The 19,291-nt window shown below is 38.0% G+C and overlaps 2 protein-coding genes across 4 annotated transcripts in view; one reads left to right on the top strand and one right to left on the bottom strand.

The window, feature by feature from the left end:
* Positions 1 to 5,355, bottom strand: part of LOC103141942 (niban-like protein 1) — a 40,148-nt gene extending 34,793 nt beyond the window's left edge. The window contains exon 1 of the mRNA XM_007557775.2: positions 5,054 to 5,355. Coding sequence (XP_007557837.2) covers positions 5,054 to 5,333 — 280 coding nt within the window. The 5' untranslated portion in view covers positions 5,334 to 5,355. The remainder of the gene's footprint in view (positions 1 to 5,053) is intronic.
* Positions 5,356 to 11,115: 5,760 nt separating this feature from the next.
* Positions 11,116 to 19,291, top strand: part of stxbp1b (syntaxin binding protein 1b) — a 34,263-nt gene continuing 26,087 nt past the window's right edge. For 2 of the 3 annotated variants that reach the window (XM_007557772.2, XM_007557770.2), the window contains exon 1: positions 11,117 to 11,208. In XM_007557772.2, coding sequence (XP_007557834.1) covers positions 11,172 to 11,208 — 37 coding nt within the window. In that variant the 5' untranslated portion in view covers positions 11,117 to 11,171. Of the gene's footprint in view, positions 11,209 to 19,291 lie in introns of all 3 variants that reach the window. The other variant, XM_016674166.1, reaches the window with a different exon arrangement.

The following is a 19,291-nucleotide window of genomic DNA, read 5'->3' as shown; positions in this document are numbered from 1 at the left end:
GGGTTAGGTGGTCTTGAACACAACACTGATGACAGGTGTTTGACAGTGTCATGTCAGTCTTATTCAACCCCCTTCAAATAAAGTGTTACCGAAATAACTTGTGGTTTTTTACCAAGCAAAAGAGAAAACTGCTCAAATCTGATGCTACTCCCTTTTTGTTTCTTATTTTTTCTTCAGAGGTTTTTGGCTCGTTTTCTTTGGTGGTTCTTGGCGCAGCGCCACCTCGGGCAAGGGGGGAAACAGATTTTTCACTTAGGTTTGATTGTTTGACAGTGCACCAGCTGAAAATGTTTTCAAAAATTTTTCAGTTTTGGTCCATAATCAAACCAAGTCTACCACACTATGTGGTGAGAAAACCCTGTTATTTTCTCAGACAGTCATCATAATTCTCAACTTCTCCTTCCATCTGCTACTCACATTCACTGCAGATCACAAAACCATCTGCAAACATTAGAATCCCGAGGACTTCTGCTTAACCTCATTTATTAACTTGCAAATAAGAAAGGGCCCATAGCACCAGAAAGGAGACGAGCATGTAGAACTCAAACCTAAATAGAAATGAATAAACTATTCTATAAATCTGTATAAGCATAAATCATAAATGGTTGTATTAGAACATAAAACAAATTCTAAAAAAAGACCTATTTAGTAAGACAGGCTGTGTTACTCTTATTTACACACATTACTTTTATTAAGAGTAACCGCAACAACCAGGAAATCCAAACATAAATTTAAGCAACAATGCATGATACAGATTGAATTAAAACTGTAGTTTATTATTATTATTATTAATTGAATGAAATTAGCAGCTCTTTTTGATGTGAAGTTCATATGAAAAGATTCTGGGAGCCAGCAGACCTCCATGGTTCAATCTGTTCTTCCCAAAACACAGAAGACATAATAACATAATAAAACCCTTATAAATGCTTTGTTTGAGTGTATATTGAGGCCTCTGACTTTAACACATGCTTGCTCATCATGCCCGTTACCAAACGGAAATGAGAGGTTAGTCACATGATCTGGGTCATGTCCAACCTAACACACACCCTCTCTTCCCCTCTCCCACTGAAGCTGACCTCGCCCTGCTGCATACAAGGGAAGTTGAGTACAACTGCTGATTGCTCAAACAGGCAAATCTCCTCCAGGACTCCCACGTCTGTTCTTATCAGTAAGAACAGCGTTCCCTGCAGTGAGATGACAGACAAGCGTGGCTCATCCATCTGCAGAGTAGGAAGACACTTTGTCAAATATGCAAGGAAGTTACTTTAGTTTTTAAGCAAATTATTCAACCAACAGATTTTTAAATCTGAAACCAGTGCACCACACCCTATTACCAACATCAGCAAATAGACCAAACTAGATTCCTGTGGCAAAGCTTTGCCTAGTGTAGTTACATTTACTGCTTGCAATAATCCCTGAGTATAATTTATTATTTCTGATCAAAATTTCCATGCGCCAGAGAGGAAAGTAACTTTAAAAAGTTTATGATTAAGGCAAAACATTCATTCTGTGTTCTGAAAGGTCCAAATGCAGACCATTTATTTGAACAATGCAAGTTATGTCATAACATGTACAACTATAAGATAGGTGTTGACATGATAAATGAAAATATTTCTTTACTGAGAAATTTGTGCAAAGCTTTGTATTTGCCTGTAACATGTACTTGATACATTGTGGGAACTATTTTCCTGACACACATTACGTCGTGGGGGACCCATTTCCCTTTGTGGGGACCAAATCTGTTTTTTTGGGTCAGGGGTTAGATTTAGGACTATGGCGTGAATTGAATTTTGGTTAGAGTTAGGGTTAGGTATGTAATGGGTAGGGTTAGGATAAGGGTAAGGTTTAGGTTGTAGAAATGAATGGAAGTCAATGGAAAGTCCCCACAAAGATAGCCATGTAAACATAAGTGTGCGTGTCTGCGTGTGTGTGCGTGTCTGCGTGTGTGTGAGTGTCTGCGTGTGTGTGAGTGTCTGCGTGTGTGTGAGTGTCTGCGTGTGCTTAATGATAAATCCAGGCTGGCACTCGGCTCATCTCAGCTGCAGAGACTATGTGGCACAGGCTGTGCAACTCAAGGCCAGGAAGTTTCCATCCAATCCTGTACACACACATGCTCACACAAACTTTTTCATGCATTCCTCAGATTCCACATCTGATAAATTTTTGTGGGTCTCACTCCAAACAGGCCACTAAAGACAGACATGATATTTGGCTTGTAACATGGAATCTGCAGTCCACATCTCTGAGAGAAGTGGACTGCTCTAACAGATCCAGCTCATTTAGAGCTTAAATAGGCCTTAAATAGGTGCAGTGCAGAGAAGAGGAAGTCACTGTAGCAAACAAAAGTAATACTTAAAAGCGTCAGCAAGTCACCAGGCCACAGTTACAAAGCCTGGACGTCTGAGCAGAAAGGATAACATTTCTGCTGGTTTTAGTCTCCTACTGCAGATGGTTACTGTTGTTCTGATCACTTCATTTCTTGAAAATTACTGCTCACAAGGAAAACTTTGCTCAGTTAGAAATGAAAGGCATTGTCACATATCCCATCTGTTTATAGTTGCCCTTTTCTGTTGCATAAAAACAGGTTATCAATTAGTTGTAATATATTTTAGAAAATTTAACTAAAACAGTATCGCTATGAGGTACAGGCATCATTTCAACAGCTCCCAGCAGTGGGAGGGGTGTGCCCATTGTCCATTCAGGTTTCACAATTGATGTGTCCATCCATCCATTTTTTGTACACCCTTGACCCCTTAGTGGGGTCGGGAGGGTTGCTGGTGCCTATCTCCAGCTAACGTTCCAGGTGAGAGGCGGGGTCACCCTGGACAGGTCACCAAGTCTGTCCAACACAACTGATGTGTTGGATGTTTAATTCAAGACGACTGAGTCATAATATCCTATGAATCAATTTGTTTAATTATATGTGGATAATTGATCCAATGTTTGTTAATTTTCTGGGAAAGATATGTTATCAGGGTGGGAAGAAGATAAACTGTTTAGGTTCTGGGGAGTTTTGGACAGCAGTTTACTGGGAAACTTTGGATGCAGCCATATCATGGTGGTGGAGTTTTTTTAACCAAACCAGTTGCAGTGCTAATCTGGTACAATTGAATGCTTGTCAATCATCCATTTTCCTGTTTTCACATGTCATAAGCTATGGAACTCTGCTTACAGCACACTGTAATTTTCAATAAGCTTCATCAAGCTGGCACATTGTGTGTGTCACAATCACACGTTAGTCCAGTCACTAACTGATAAAAATCAGATCCAGGTGCTAAAACTTCAACAGAATTCCCCCGTCCAGGAAGCAATCGTTTCTCAAGCTGAGGGTCCAGACCTTCTGTACGAAGCAAAGCATAGAACAAGGAGCTGGTTCTTACCAAGCTAATCTGGAAGCAGGGCCTCATATAAACCAAATAAAATATTTACAGAATATTTAAGGGTTATTTATCAGTCCAGTTAAAGTAAAAGAGGGAAAAACTGAGATTCACATGAGCAGCACAACTTGGTCTTATTTTACATGGTTTATTTTAGGGATGGTTATTACACCATGTGGAGCTGCAGTTAAATTCCCCACTTTACACTAAATACAATTATACAAAATTGTAGCAGTGAGATGGCTGACCGGTTGTGAAAAACCAATCTCCTCAGACGCCTTGGATGAATCTGTCTTCCAAATTTTCCAAACTTTTGTTCAGACGAGCTGAACAAACAGATCTGCCCCATTTAGGTTCCATATTTTCTACTGCAGGGGGCTTGGTACCAGTCAGTGTTGGGCATAATGTCAATAATGTCATAGCTGATTGTATATGTCCACTTCCATATACTGTTCTGGAAGCTTATCTTCAAAAATCTACTGTGCTCTACAGCTGACTTCACCAGGACACATTCCAGCAGGCCACATGAGGAACTGAGATGCTGGTATCTTCATGGTTCATTTTAGTTTCAATGTAAACAAGGAAAATGTTCAGGCACCCATGGATCAATTATACATACAGCAGCATCCGTCTTTGCCAGAGAGAAAACAATGAAACCAGGATTTAAGCGGTGACAGGCTTTGGCCTTGAGAGCACAATTCCTTTTCCCTGACTACAGCCTTTTCTGTGAAGTTAACCTTGGTTAATAAGCTGTGGTAAACTCAACAGTGAGGGCGGGCCTGGCTCTTCCATAACACAAAAGGCCACTTTCACCTATCTGCATGTCTGTGACTCAAACACTGAAACTTTAGCTGATCTGGAAACTCAACAGAATATTACTGACTTTTAGTTGATCAGTTTTTCCAAATGAAATCCACAGAAACCTGAAAATTAGGATTCAAACCCTTTAAAGGGAAACTTTTTCTCAGTTATACATAAGATTTTAGTGCTCTGCTCTTGATCACTAGAACTAGGAGCTCAGTTCCTCCCGTTAAATCTGGATAAGCAACTTGAAATGTTGTCAGAAACTAGGACATAATGCATCTTAAAGACCAAAATGATGAACCAATAGAGAGAATAGATCCAGGTATGTCGACCCAGTCTGTCCCCTATCTTTTACAATATGACTAATGCTACAGACAATGGCCAAAAAAATATTTTGGAATAATAGAACACACACAAAACTAAGCATGAGAGGCAGCAAAAAGAGAATGAAACGTAACCAGTTTGTAACTTAAGGGGTGGGGTGGGGCCAGGGGGCTTAACCATCTAAAAAAAAGGTCAGAAAAAGAGAAATGAACACAATATCTGTTGTGTTTATTTCAAAGTTCAATGGGATGAACAGATGTGAAGAAATGTTTCATGTAGTTTTTAAAAGGAATATGAGCAGGGGTACACTGTAGGTCTTCAAACTGGTCTGTCTCCACCTCCCGGTTTGTTCCACACTTCAGCGGTTTCGCTGGTATAGCGACCCAGCACTTTAGTGGGACTCTTCAAAAGAATCCAACAGACTGCCCCTCTCTGATAAATACTCCACTAACATTTCTGTCTAACAACGGAACTTTCTGTGAACCGCTGAGGCGTAAAAGCGCACATGGATCAAAACGCACCGCGAAGTCTGGTAACACACTCCTCACCTGAGATAATCTCCCGTTTGGCTTCATCCAGGTGACTGGAAACAACGTCCCCCATGGCAGAAGAGAGTCCAAGTCTCGATCGGACTCCACAGTAGGTCTTCAAGAACACTTTGGAACAAACACGCCTCTTCTCCACCGTAAACCCCGCAGCTGACAGCAGCGTCCCTGTAACTGGCTCCAAGGCTCTGTGTGGCACGGCGAAGAGAAGGGAAAATGACTTCCAGACTGATTTCCAAACCTCCAGAGGAGTTTTTTCTTCTTGAAGAGACACACCCTCCATTAAAAGTAGGAGGGAAACTCCCACCCTCCTGTCTGCCTTGGTGCGTTCAAATCACGTAGGGAAACAACCCTTCTCATCAGTGTTTGAAGAGTTACCGTCAGCATACTGTCTGCATTGGTCAAATTTGGAAAGAAACATAATAACAAAAATAAATAAATAAATAAATAAATAAATAAATAAATAAATAAATAATAACCACATCGGTAAAATGTACTGAAAAAGATGCTCATCAGCAAACTCACATTTTTTTAACATTAAGATTTTGTTCAAATAAATTTACAGCTGCATTATTTATTTTACTTAATGAATGTTTGAATTAAACACACTTATGTTTACCAATAATTTATAATCATCAATCATAGTTAACAATTGTTCATTTTGATTCTAGCAAAAAAGCGAATTTGCGTTTTTCAGGAAATGTGAATGTGACGTAAGACCAATAAAAAGGTATAAAGTACAGCAGGGCTAGGCAAAGTTAACCGGCTGATAAATTTGTTTAAATTGAATTATTTTTTTTAGTAATGATTTCTATGTGATGATATGAACAAAAACACAAAATTTCATTATAAAGTTGTGATTTTTACAATAATAAATATTTGATAATGTATGTAGAAATCATTGTTTATGGACAAAACGAGAAAATAAATTGTTCTTGGGGCCCCCTGGTGGCCGCAGTAAGTCACGCTTCACCTGTAATAGGAGCTGCAATTCAATGTGCAGAGCGCATCCAGCGCATCAAAGCACTGGTGGAAGATGAATCAGCAAAACCATTCAGTAAAAAAGGACTTATCCTTCAGGGAGAGAGAAAAGGAAGAGGAAGGATAGAAAAAAAGGCCTAATTAAGGTTTTTTTTGCATATGTTGCATTGGTAATGCAATCTTTATCAAAAAGATTTGTGGAGCTGCAAATAGGACCATTGAACGGTCCTGTTCAAAAAATGTTTGTATTTGTGTGAAACTGAGTTTTAACTTTAAATGAGCTGATTCTCATGGTTGGCCCTACATGTTTCTGAGGGTATTTTGGCTTCAAAGTGGCATGTTTGATAACAATTAAAACTTCTCAATGTTTGACGTTCTTCTTCTTTTTGATTTTTAATGGTGGGTAGCATCTAATTTTAAGGTGCATTATCGCCATCTACTGTGCTGGAGTGTGGGCCAGAGTATCCCGCTGCCCCCTTTTTATGCATTATCATGTGCTAATAATAATTATTAGCACATTATTTCTGCTAATAAAGCAGATTGCTGCAACCAACAGTCAGACGATTAGATCAGTGTTTCCCAACCCTGGTCCTCAAGGCACATGACCTGCATGTTTTAGATGTGCCCCTGCTTCAGCACACATGATTTCAATTGATGGCTGATTAACAGGGTTTTGTTGAATTGCAGTCATCTGAATGAGGTGTGTTGAAGCAGGGGAACATCTGAAACATGCAGGCCAGTGCGCCTTGAGGACCAGGGTTGGGAAACACTGGATTGGGTCATTTGCACACCTGGGGAGCAGGATCAAACTAAGGAATTCAGGGGCCAAACTGTTGTGCTACACCTGGGCCACTGCTCAACTCAAAGGTTTTCAACAACACAAAACTTTCTGACTTTTGGTTGTTTGTCTGTTCCAGCCTTCCATCTCTATTCGTTTATAGTTTGCATTTTAATACACAATACAAATAATTTGTCCCTCAGTCGGTATTTAAAAGTATCAAATCCAACCAATGATGAACACTGACACAATGCTGCACAACATATGATTATATTCAGTTCCATCTAATGAAAACATGACATTTAACATTAGAATATTACATCTGACCAAAAACAGCCAACAGAAATGAGGGCTGAATGAAAATGATGTTCAGCACCTGCTTAATGGTAGGTAGGAAAAGGTACTTTTAATCTGACAAATGAGCCTGATCAGAACACAATCTCTTCAGGTTTCACTTGAGAATTTCAGAATTACCAAATTATTGTTTTGACTTTGACTGAGCCATTGTGACACCTTGAATCCTCTCTTTGTCATTCAAAGAGAAATACATATTTTAAGTCAGAGATTTGCTGCTGTGTTTAGCAAAGGTTGATAAAATGACAAGATGTCACCCAGGTCGTGCTGAGCAGTGGCAGTTTCTGATATGAGCGACATGGGCTACTTCCCAGGGTGGCATCATGTGAGGGGGGCTTGGTCTGTGCTTACCCAGCCCCCGCTTTCTCAACGACAGGATCTGAATGTCAACTGTGCCTGATCCAAAGTACACATTAACCCCACCACCCTCCACACTCCTGGACCACAACTTCATGGAGGGGACCCAGAACGGTGGTTCACCCAGGGCTCCAAGCATGCTATGAACGTCTCTGCTGCTGAGAGTAAATGACCCAACATCTTACTATTCTTCTGGTTCTACTGTTGTGGAACCTTGTTCCAGAGCCTTGAGATTTTACATTCAAATGTACAATAAACCTTTATTGCTGTTAACTTTAAGATTATTGCTGTTATTTTTCATCCTTGGCATTGTTTTAACACAAACCTGAATGCCCCAAAGCCGCAAATGTCTGCTCTTGTACAGCATGCTTGGTTTTCATCAGGTAAACAATCAGGTTGGCTGATATGTCTTGATATGCAAAGCCACTCATTAAAGAGCAACATGGATAAACATTTAACATACATAAAGGATTCACCTGCTGAGGTAAGAAGATCAGTGGGAAATAAATGGATCAGAACAGCTCACAGCTGTGATACATTAGAATATTACATCTAAACTTTTCTGAGTATACACGTATGCTCAGAAAAGGCTTAAATGTTTCCAGAATTTACATGCAGTGTGTTTTTCTTCCCATATCGCCTGTTTTGATCATCTGAATTATTTATGTTAGACATCTGGAATGCTTTAGAAGGACCCATTAAAGCTGCATTCTGTAGTCACACATAGTTCAGTGGCGGCTGCTGAGGCTACTGTAATAGCAAGCAAATGTTTCAAGTTTGATGGGGGGTTTTTTTCAGCAGAACATCAGTAGAGGAGAGCAATTAACTGGAGCTCAGTTCCTCCTGTTAAATCTGGATTTGATGTTATTGTCAGGTAGCTGATTGGAGCTACTAGATCTCCATGGAAATCTTGCAGTTTACTCTTCATCAGCTGAAAGCAGTAGCACCATCACCTCTCAGCGTACAAATTATAAATGACATGGCTCAGACCTGGCATTGGTTTGACATCCTCTATGAAAAGTGCTGACATAGTCATATTCAATGAAATAGAGCTCCGATGAACCTTGTTTGTCTGATTAAAGATCCTTTTTGAAAGTAACAATCTATAAGCAAGTATTAAACATACTTTTTTATAAAACATGCTTTCCTGCATTGTTTTTCTTTTTGTTATTGGTTTAATGTAATATTCTAATCTTAAACATACTCTACTCATTAGTTGAGTAAAAAAAACAAAAAAACATCATTATTGACAGAAATAAAGGCTTGAAAACATCAGATGTTAGATAACATGTTTTACTTGATGAATTGAGTTACTGAAATAAATGAACTTTTCAATGAGATTCTAATCCATTGAATGTGTCTGTATGCACTTTATTGGTCCTCTGACGCCCTCTGATGGACAGAAATGGCTTTCAGCTTTTTAGAATCTTCAATGACAGAAAGCCCATATATATTTTCTCTGGCATAAAATAATGTATTTCTATATGTTATCATTAATTTATTCATTGTTTTTTTGACCTAACAATGGTGTCACTGAGTTATACATCTAGAATTTACCCATTTGTCTCCAGGAGACTGCACAATGGGTTAAGATTGTAAGCAGCAGCTGGCAAGACTCTTGGAATATCTGATGGATTGTTTCAGATAGTTTTTTTATGGCTCCAAATCCCAAACAAAGGTCATCGCTGATCCAGTAAAGAGAAAGGGAACAGGTCCTGTTTTGGTTAATTTCAATTCCAGTTAATTTTCAGGTTCAGGATAGTGATGCTTGAATATGTTGGGATCCTCTGTCAACGTACTGCTGCCAGTTTTCCACCAGAGGGCGCCCGCAGGTCATCCCGCGTGCTCCACCCCGCTATCAGCTTGATCCCAGGAGCAAGAGGAGCCTGCAGTCTGCACTAACGCCAGAGTGTTGACCCTCGTGGTTACCAAGACCACGGTTTGGACCCAGTCCTGGATTGTTCAACTCAGCAGCCTGAGGTCTGCATTACCTACAACAGTTATTCTGGACTATTCAAACTCGGCTGACCGCCTGGAACCATCTCCTCCCCTGCTCGGGGTTCGAGCCTGCCCCGTCCTCATCTGCGCCCCAGTCATTAGAACTAGGGGAAGACCTGTCAAGTTGTGAGTAGTGCCTGTCGAGTCAGATCACTTCCAGGACTCCTCGATCCCCCATCACCTCTCCCTGGCGGAAATTCCCCGGCACTAGTAAGCCCAATTCACAAGTCCCAGTCCCAGTTTGCTCTTTATACTCACCTTCCCGATCTGTCTGTCCAGAACGCCGATCGTGTCGGTCCTTCCCTGCCTGGCCATCAGCGGACCCGTCATCACACATTTAACATTTTTCCTTGTAAATAAATCCTTTAAACTATCTGGTTTCCTGAGTGCGTCCCTGCATGTGGGTCCGGAACATTGCTAAAACCATGACAGAATAAAATCAATTTTAAATGATTGTTTTTCATAACTCATCTTGTATTATTTATGAGGAACACGCAGCTCTTAACAGAAACACCTCCAACAGAACCGGGCTCAGGATGGAACGGTGGGTTGTTCACATGTTCCCTGTTTCGTTTTCTAGTATGGCTTTTGTTTTTTGTACCCTCATGTTCATCCAACACCAGCTAGAGATGAAACATCTTTGGTCTTTTATCTAGTAGAGATGCAGACACCTGATGGGACTTTTCCACTAAACAAGGCAAGACTGCAGCAGCTTGATGGAGACTTTTCAGGGACCTAAGCATATTTTCATTTGGGGCCCCCATACAAACATGTCAACACCAGATGCTTCTTTGTGTGTATAGCATCATTATAATTCATAATAATAATTCATCAAACTTGTATAGTTTGATGAATTATTTTTAGGACATTCACAAGCTTTTCCTTTACAAGAGGGAAAAGCTTGTGTTATACCAGTATTGTGCCAAAACCAGTATTATTGGTATTGGTTTTAACCTTAGAGAAACTAAAAAAAGGACAAATAAATAAATGCAGATAAGTACTTAAGTGTTCCTCATTATTTTAACAATTTGAAAGTAACATCAGACAAACAATGATTACAGTTAACACGTTTAACATCTTAATTCCTCAGAAGCAGCAGCCAACAGAACGAAGAGATTAACCTAATATTTGTATACAGCCATAAAAATAAAATAGAAATAGTTTTTTCTTTGTGTAATACCATTTAGTTTAGTTATTTAATGTTACTTTAAAAATGTTTGTGTTTTTTTGTTTAATCATGCTTGACGTTCTTGGGGGCCCTCTGGCGGTGTGGGGTCCTTCAGCAGCCGCTTACCTGGTTCTGTCGTCTGGTTCTATTACTTTTGCAATATAATACTAACAATTTGGCAGCCGTCCGCTTGGCAGGCATATTAGTATTTTGCCAATTAATCTTAGATAAAAAGCTACAGTGATAAATCACACAAAATGACACATAAAAACAACCATCATGTTAAACCTTATTTACAACATTTTAGAAAAGCATTCCTTTAGATGTGATAAGAAAGGATTTTCTGATTCAGTCTAGTCTAGCATGCTAATAAATGACAATATAATCGTTGGCCCGGCTTTTAATTTGGAACGGAAGCCTGTTGTGTCCAGATAAGCGCTGCAGCAGTCGGAGCTGTTCGCAGTGCAGAGCAGACAGGACGCACCATGGCACCGCTTGGACTGAAAGCCATTGTTGGAGAAAGTAAGAACAATTTTATTGTCTTCCTTTTTAGGAATCCATTTCGGCCATGTGACAAAGAAGAACTGGGTTTTGTCTCTGACGTGAAGTACAGTCAGTGTCCCACTGTGAGTGGATGTTGTGAGGTGCGTGAGGCGCGCCGCGAGACGGTCTAGAAGTTTGAGGATAATTGTCGATAAAAAGTAATATGTTGACGCAGGTTTCTGTGTTCGCTCAGCTGTTTTTGCCCCTGATGCCCTTGAAGCCGATTTCAGCCAGTTTCTTAGGTTTCTACTGAACTGTAGGATACACGGAGCCCTTATTCTGGTGTTTGTTGGAAAAACAGGCGCATGGATACTTCGGTCGATGTAAATCCTGCCTCTCTAATCTTTATCTGTGGGATTAACTGTTGTGACAGCTTTTCAGAGGAAGAGGAGAACAGTGGAAGGAAGATCAAATTCAGTCAAACCCCAAAACAGATTAAAAAGTCTGTCTCATTACTCAAATCCATTTCACTTTGTTTAAAATAAAACCCCACAGATGGGTTAGTGCTCATTTACTCTTTGATTCAATCTTGAAATTCTGTAAATAATGACAAGATGTTAAAGCTTTAGATTTTTCCATAAATCAATTACGACATAAAACACATCCTTTAAATTCAAATACAAATTAATTTCAGTTTATTCTAAGTAACAAGCTGATGCAGCATTTTTTTGGGGATCTGTAACACATAAACATAAAGATAATATTAGAATACACACACAGCCCTCCAACAAAGACATGAAAAATTATAGAATCAGTGTTGTATTTGTAAATGTAAATGTTTTATTCTCACTGTAGTTCCGTATTTTTCCAGTTTTTGCCAAAAGTTGTGCAGCAATCAGATGGTTCTGTTTTGGGTGTTGTGGTGCTGTTTGCCTGGTGGCAGTGGAACCACAAGGTGGGAGGGGTCTGGACACTATAAATACAAAATTGTATTTAATTGAAAATAGTAAGCTGGCTTCAATCAGTTTGTTATGTCCACCAGGCTTTTTTAGTGGGGTAATATTAATGAAGACCACACAAGGATTTTCTGACTTCAAGATAATGATAATTTATTAAATTATATTAAAGAAAACCTGAAAAGGAATACCTCAAACGAGAAACCAAATTAGATTAATGAAAACTCATAAATAACCAAACATAAACAAAAGCCAAAACAACCCTAACAAAAACCAACTTTAAGATACAAACCAAACCAAATGTGGTTCTGAGAAGGGAAAGCTTCCTGTGTCCTGCATGCAGCTTCAAAGCAGCAAAGCAACAATTAGGGCAAACTACACTTACAGAAGGCCTGTGTCCAGAACTCAGCAAGAAAAAAAGACAGACACCTACTGGAGCTGTAGTTTTAATCAAATTGCTGTCAACACTCACTTTTAGTAAGTTACTTGGCATTTGTGGTAGAAAAGTCTGTCCAACTCACTCCACTCGAGTTTGGTTAATTTAGAAAAAGTATGTTTTTTGATAATTGTGTGTTTGTTCCAGTGCTTTGCCTCAATACTCCATGCGTCCATGATCCAAGTACAAATGCTTTGTTTGAGTTTTTTCTTTCTGGAGCCAATAATTTATCTCATGTGACTCATGATAAAGAGATAATGGTGGAGTTTCCATGAACCACATTCATATAGCAGAAAATCAGAACAAGTCTCCATGTTTCATTTTATCTTAAGCTAGGTTACAGTCAACTAACAATGTTTTTTTATTATTATTTTTGGGGGGGTTGCATTAATGCAATTAAGTGCATTTTATTCTACAAGCAAAAGTCCCAAAAAGTATTCTGTTTCTGGTATTCCTGTAAATCTGACAAACAACATCTGCAAATGACAGTGATGGTCGAGAATGAGAGTGAATTTATCTTTATTGTATATTGTATCAGACAGAATATTTTTTGAATACATTATGTATTTCAAATATTTGATGTAATTAGTATTTCTGTGAAGTGGGAGAGAGGGATGCTGTGGTGGTGCAGGGTTAAAGCACACTGAAAAAAAAATCTGTGGTGAAGTGAATGTAACCTGAATCTGAATCTACACAAATATATGTAGTATAGAAGACATTGTAATTTTTTTTAGGAAATAAATTAAGTACTAAGAGTAAGGCACCAACGGACTAACAGTTATTTGAAGTGGAGACAATTTTGAGCTAGCAGAAGTCAGTAAGGTGGCTATTTAGTTTATGTAGAGCTAAGCAAAATTCATCAAGTTATTTTAGGTTTGCAATACTTCAACTGCATAACATAACTTCTTTAGTTTTTATGTTGCAATAATTGATTCTATTGAGGCAATTGGTTTACATATGACAGTAGGGATTGGCCAGCAAGGTAACCCACAATGCAATGTGCCATCAGCAGCAGCAACTAGGTAAGCCACTTTTTTATTTGTCACAAAAATTAGTTTTAAGATGTTAAGGCAAAACCATAGACTCCAAAGCTTCATCTGTGTAGTCAGTTCAAGAATGAAGCTACTTTCAGAGCAGTAGAGCGCTTATTAGCAAGTTTTTAGCATTAACATGTGCTTATATTAAACTGCACCATGAGCTGTAGCTCATTTTCATGATCCCACTCTGCCTGACGGTATAGTCTTGCATATGATTATGTTTGTTTTACTGAAAAAAGTAAAGTATCATTCCTTTACATCTTTTCTGTCAAAGTTTGAGTAGATGAACGAATAAAAAGCAGGAGACAGGAACTGTTTCAGGCCAGTATTTTCTTTTTAAGTAGTTTATAGTTAAAAACCCTTAGTCTTTGGTTGTTGATTGAGCAATTATAACATACTAGATTTTAAGCTAACTTAAAATTTTACAGCATACTTAATTTTTTTTGTTAGTTGTAACAAAAAGTAGTTCATCTACTTTTTGTTAGTATTGCAGTACTGCAGAGGTCATGAGGTTGGGACTCTGCAGCATCCCCCTCTCCCACTTAACAGAATTACGTAAAATATTTGAAATACATAATGTATTCAGAAATATTCTGTCTCATCAAATATTCAATAAAGATGAATTCACTCTCACTCTTGACCATCACTGTCACTTGCAGGTGTAACTTGTGTGTCAGATTTAAAGGAATACCAAAATCACAATACAAATGTTCTGGTTTGGGACTTTTGCATGTAGAAAAAAAGTGCAATTAATTGCGTTAATACCCCCACCCAAAAAACAAGACTGAATTCATTTTCACTGTATACGCCAGAACAGTTTAAAGCAATTCCACTGATATCTACTGTTTATACACTAGACCTGCGGATGGAAAATAAAAATAGAACAACAAAGCTTGTGTAAAAATAATAAGTCTGACTTTCACAGGTGTGTGTGTGCATCTGGTGCTTTTATATGGTTAAAACAATTTTTATTCATTTAGTGAAGTAAGAAGCCAGAAACCTGTACTCAAGTCAGAGGAGTACTTCAAAGCAATATCACTCAAGTGGAGGTAAAAAGTACACTGCAATAAAAATTCCCCTAGATTGTACATTTGGAATGTTGTGTGTTTGTTTCCAGCTTTCTCCTGTCATTTGTCAATATACCTCTGGACAAGACACTTAGCCCTAAGTTGGGTACTGATTTATATATAGATTTATGAACTTGTGTACATTAATGAGCATAACTATTAAGCGTAAAACTATAGTCACAAGTGCCACATAAATTCAGTCCATTTATCATCTAAATGTAACTGAGTAAATGTGAGTATACTGCTGAGAACGGCAATGCTGTTCACACCCTTCAATCTTTAAAGCTATTTAAGGACAATTTATTATAACCAGTTTTTCTGCTGATTATGCTATATGTGGTTGAGTATTTGTGGGTTGAATTTTATGGCTACTGAAATGAAAATTGAACTAGTTCATGTTTATGCATTCTCATTTGGAATTCTCAAATTAAGTTCATATCCTCAAAAATGAACTCAATGCCATTTATTCCTCCTTTTCTCTGACGTATTATTCATATAAATATAAATATAGTATTGTATATGCACCACAGTTAGCTGAAAAGCACAGATTTTCAACCCAGTCTACAGATAGATGGATCCACCTTGTAGTTTAAAAAATATGATGTAAACTTAATCCTGGGTAAACTCCTCTGTTCTCTAAATATTTTTCCAAAAGCCTTTTAATGGAAAAGGTAATGTAATTAATCAGAAACATAAGGTAAACTAAATATATTAATCTTTGGTTGGACAAATAAGCTGATTTGAAAGATATTTTAAGGAAAATTAGGAATATATTTTTTACATGAAGAGTTCATAAATCTTTCTGATTTATGAAACAGAGAAATTTTCTGTAGTTGAAATATGTTGCTTTTCACACTTGTCTCAGTCTGAAGTGGTACTCATGTCAAGAAAACAGACACATTTCTAGTTTTATGTTTTCACAGATAAAGTCTAGGTTTCAGAGATCTCATAACTGGGCTTCAAAGAATCTATGTTCAATATAATATAGTTCAGTTCATGTTTGATCAGCTTAAATAAGTAAGATTTTGATTAATAGAGGGTGAAATGTACAGTACAGGCTTCATCAGACATTCCAATCTAATAAGGTTTCAAGTCAGGTGACAGTTTGCAGAAAACCCATTTTCATACTGTGTCTACACTGGACACATCATAGATTTAGCTGGTGTCTGTGTGGGGACATGGTGAACATTCAAATCAAGAAAAGCATCTTCAGTGTGAATATTAAAGCATAAAGTGCACACTGAAAGGGCTTTTTTAATGTAAAAGCAGTGAGACATAGACTTGGAGAATTTATGAATATGTGAACCTAAAAGTTTTCTCCTGTGAGTTGCTGGGCTCTCTTCATGGACCTTATGGAAAACCATTAAAGTTGATCTGATCAGAACTAAAATTATCACCTTGGAAATTAAATAAATCTTACTTTTGCTTGTATGTATAATAGTCCAACAAATACCCTGCACACCATGTTATCATATCATACCACATGTGATACAGGGATATGCTGGGACAGTCATTACATTTTTGACAATGCCTACAAGTTGTAACAAAAAGTAGATGAACTACTTTTTGTTACAACTAACAAAAAAAAATAAGTATATACAAATATACTACATTTGTATATTTGTGCAATATTCATAGTGTTTCCCTATTGGATGACTCTAGTGTTCTGTGTTTTTTAGTGTGTGTGTAAGCTAGAACCAGGCTGTTTACATGTGACGTCACACCCACTGACACAGAAAGAGAACAGAAATAGCGGCAGGGATTGGTAAGAGGATTGGGAGCAGATTAGTGGAGTGATTGCAGCAGATCCCTCCTACTGAGTCTCTTCATTCTCCATCTGACAGATTGGACTTACACAGTGCTGGAAACGCATCAACTACAGTTGGAGAAAGACTTTCAGTGTCTGTGTCATCACTGAGGTGTGAGAGTCGTTGTTTAGCACAGTTAAAGACCACCACAGTCAGGGCTGCTTATTCAGCTTCTGCTTTGGAAGTTATGTGGCCAAACACTGTAAATGCAAACATGGTATATAATAGAAAATAGTAACTTGATAGCAAGTTTTCATCAAATTACTATCAACACTCACTTTCAGTAAGTAATTTTGGAATTGGTGGTTGAACAGTCTCTAACTTACCAACTCATTTCTCACTTGAACTGGATTGATTTAGAAAAGTAGCAATTTGATAATTGTACTTTTTTTCTGTGTTGAAAAGTACTTTGACACAATGCTGTATGCATCCAAATACAAATGCCTGACTTGAGTTTTTTTTTTTTTTTGGAGCCAGTAATTTATCTCATTTGATTCATGATAGAGAAACTAATCCCAGCGTTTCCATGAACAGGAGCACATTCACACAGGGGAACATCAGAGCAAGTCAATGTATCATTTCATCTTAAGCTAGGCTCTTAGCACTATGCTAACAATAACAGTCTGTGTTTGTCAAAGACAGGACAAGCACTGTGTGTTGACCTATGATTAGAGATATCACCAGTCAACTAACTTAATGTTTTTTTCTGGCCATTAATACAATTATTTGCATTTATTTCTTCATGCAGACATCCCAAGCTGGAACCTTAGTGTTGCGTTTCTGGTATTCCTGTAAATCTGACACTGAAGCGACCGTGATGGTCGAGAGTGAATTAACCTTTGTTGTATATTTTATTAGAATATTTTATGCTGATGTAATTAGTAATTCTGTGAAGTGGGAGACGGCGGTGCTGCGGTGGCGCAGAGGTAAAACAACCCATGTATGGAAGGATGCCTTAGTCCTGGATGCTGTCACAGGCTCAATTCCCAGACTGGTGACCTTTGCTGCATGTCTTCCCCCTCTATCATTATCCACTTTCCTGTCTCAAGAAAAGGCCACTAGAGCCAATAAAACCTAAAGAAAAAAGGAGAGAGAGGGAGGCAAAGACTCATTCAAGAAATTTGGTTTAAGTGAACTTGAAAAATAAGTAGTAATTTATAGGTACTTAGTCATCCTAAGTGGGGTTAAATTTGTATCAAGCAGTCCACACACACACACACACACACACACAATTCACACAATGCATGACAAATAAGTTACATTAACTTATTTTGTGTCAGTTGTACTACTTGATTTACTACTGCTTTCTTACTGATCTTAAGCTTACTTTTCTGAATTCTTTACATATTTTAAGTAAGGTGAACTAATTAGATTTTACAGTTTATTGTCCAACACTAACAAAATATTCCATCGTACTCTTCATATCACATGGTATCAGTCAAAATGTTTTGTATTAACACAGAGATTAATGTTACATATTCTTTCAATGCATTTCACTGGAACAACATGATGTAGAATATGGGATGTTACGACCCCGAGGTGTAGGGAATCAGGGGTTGTAACAAAGTGTCAAAAGAAACAAGTTAACTTTAAAATTATTTTTTACAAACAAAGTACAACTTAACCCAATTAATACTCAAAATAGGACTAAAATAAAAAGAGGGTTAAGTCCAATTTGATTAAATGACGAAAAAACAAAAAACAAGTCAGTGTAAAGTAAACTCAAAAGGAACACAGAGGGCACACCAAGCCTCCTTAACACAAGCTTCTAGATTGATTATAAGTAGTCAAAAGCAGAGTTAAACTGCTTTGCAGAACAAAATAGGTCAGCAGAACCAAAATATTCCAAAATTGCCCAAGACAGTCAACAGTTACAAGCAAGCAAGCAAATTAAGGTGGGGCATCTGAACAAAATCTCTTCCTACAAGCTGGATTGGTTGCAGGAGTCTTTTATAGGGAGCAAGTGGGCCTCATCAGCGTCTGATTGGCTTGACAATCCCCTGCTGGTCCAATGATGTCGCTGCTCTTCTGCAGCTTTCAGGCAGCCAATCAGGAAGGTGTTGCTCTCACAGCTAAACCTGCATAAACAAAAGAGCCTGGACAGCTCTAGAGGCCAGGGGTCGTAACATGGGAATGGAAGGAAAATTAGACATGATTTCCATTTTGTAAACAATTTATGTCTGAAAATGTGACTTACATTTGTATTCATCTCCCTGAGTCAGACCTGTGTAGAACTACTTATCACTGAAATTACAGCTAGAAAGTCTTGAAGCTTGACTACCAGCTTTGTGTCTAAAAAGACTGAAAGGTTTGCCTATTGTGCTTTGCAACAAAGCTCAAGTGTTTTCAGTTTGTACATTTAACATTTAAAGTCTCTTCACAGATTTTCAATTGGATTTAAGTCTGGACTTAAGTAACCAAATAATAAAAATAATTTCAGTGTAGCTTGGGTTGTGTGTAGTGGATCCTGCTAGAAAGTAAACGTCTGCCACAATCTCCCATCTTTTACAACATCTGAAAGGTTTTTTTCCAGGACTGTATTTAGCTGCATTTTTCCAACATTTTTTTCAACAATAACTTTCTTCTTGTTCTTGTTCAGTTGTCCATAAATACCAGAATGTGGCATGACCAACTAGTAGTTGTCCTGTCAACATATTTTACCATGTGAAATTTGGGGAAAAGAACTGATAACAGGCAGAAAACAGCTGGAATGGGATTGAGAATTAAATATTTCTATTTCTATTAAATATTTCTATTCTAAATATGGATGCAACTCCTTACTAATGAAGTCATTGTGACTTCATTAGTCAGTCACAAT

Source organism: Poecilia formosa, unplaced genomic scaffold (genome assembly GCF_000485575.1).
Source record: "Poecilia formosa unplaced genomic scaffold, Poecilia_formosa-5.1.2 Scaffold91, whole genome shotgun sequence".
Lineage (NCBI taxonomy): Eukaryota > Metazoa > Chordata > Actinopteri > Cyprinodontiformes > Poeciliidae > Poecilia > Poecilia formosa.
The sequence above is the reverse complement of the archived record's forward strand: the minus strand, read 5'-3'. Positions and strand labels throughout refer to the sequence as shown.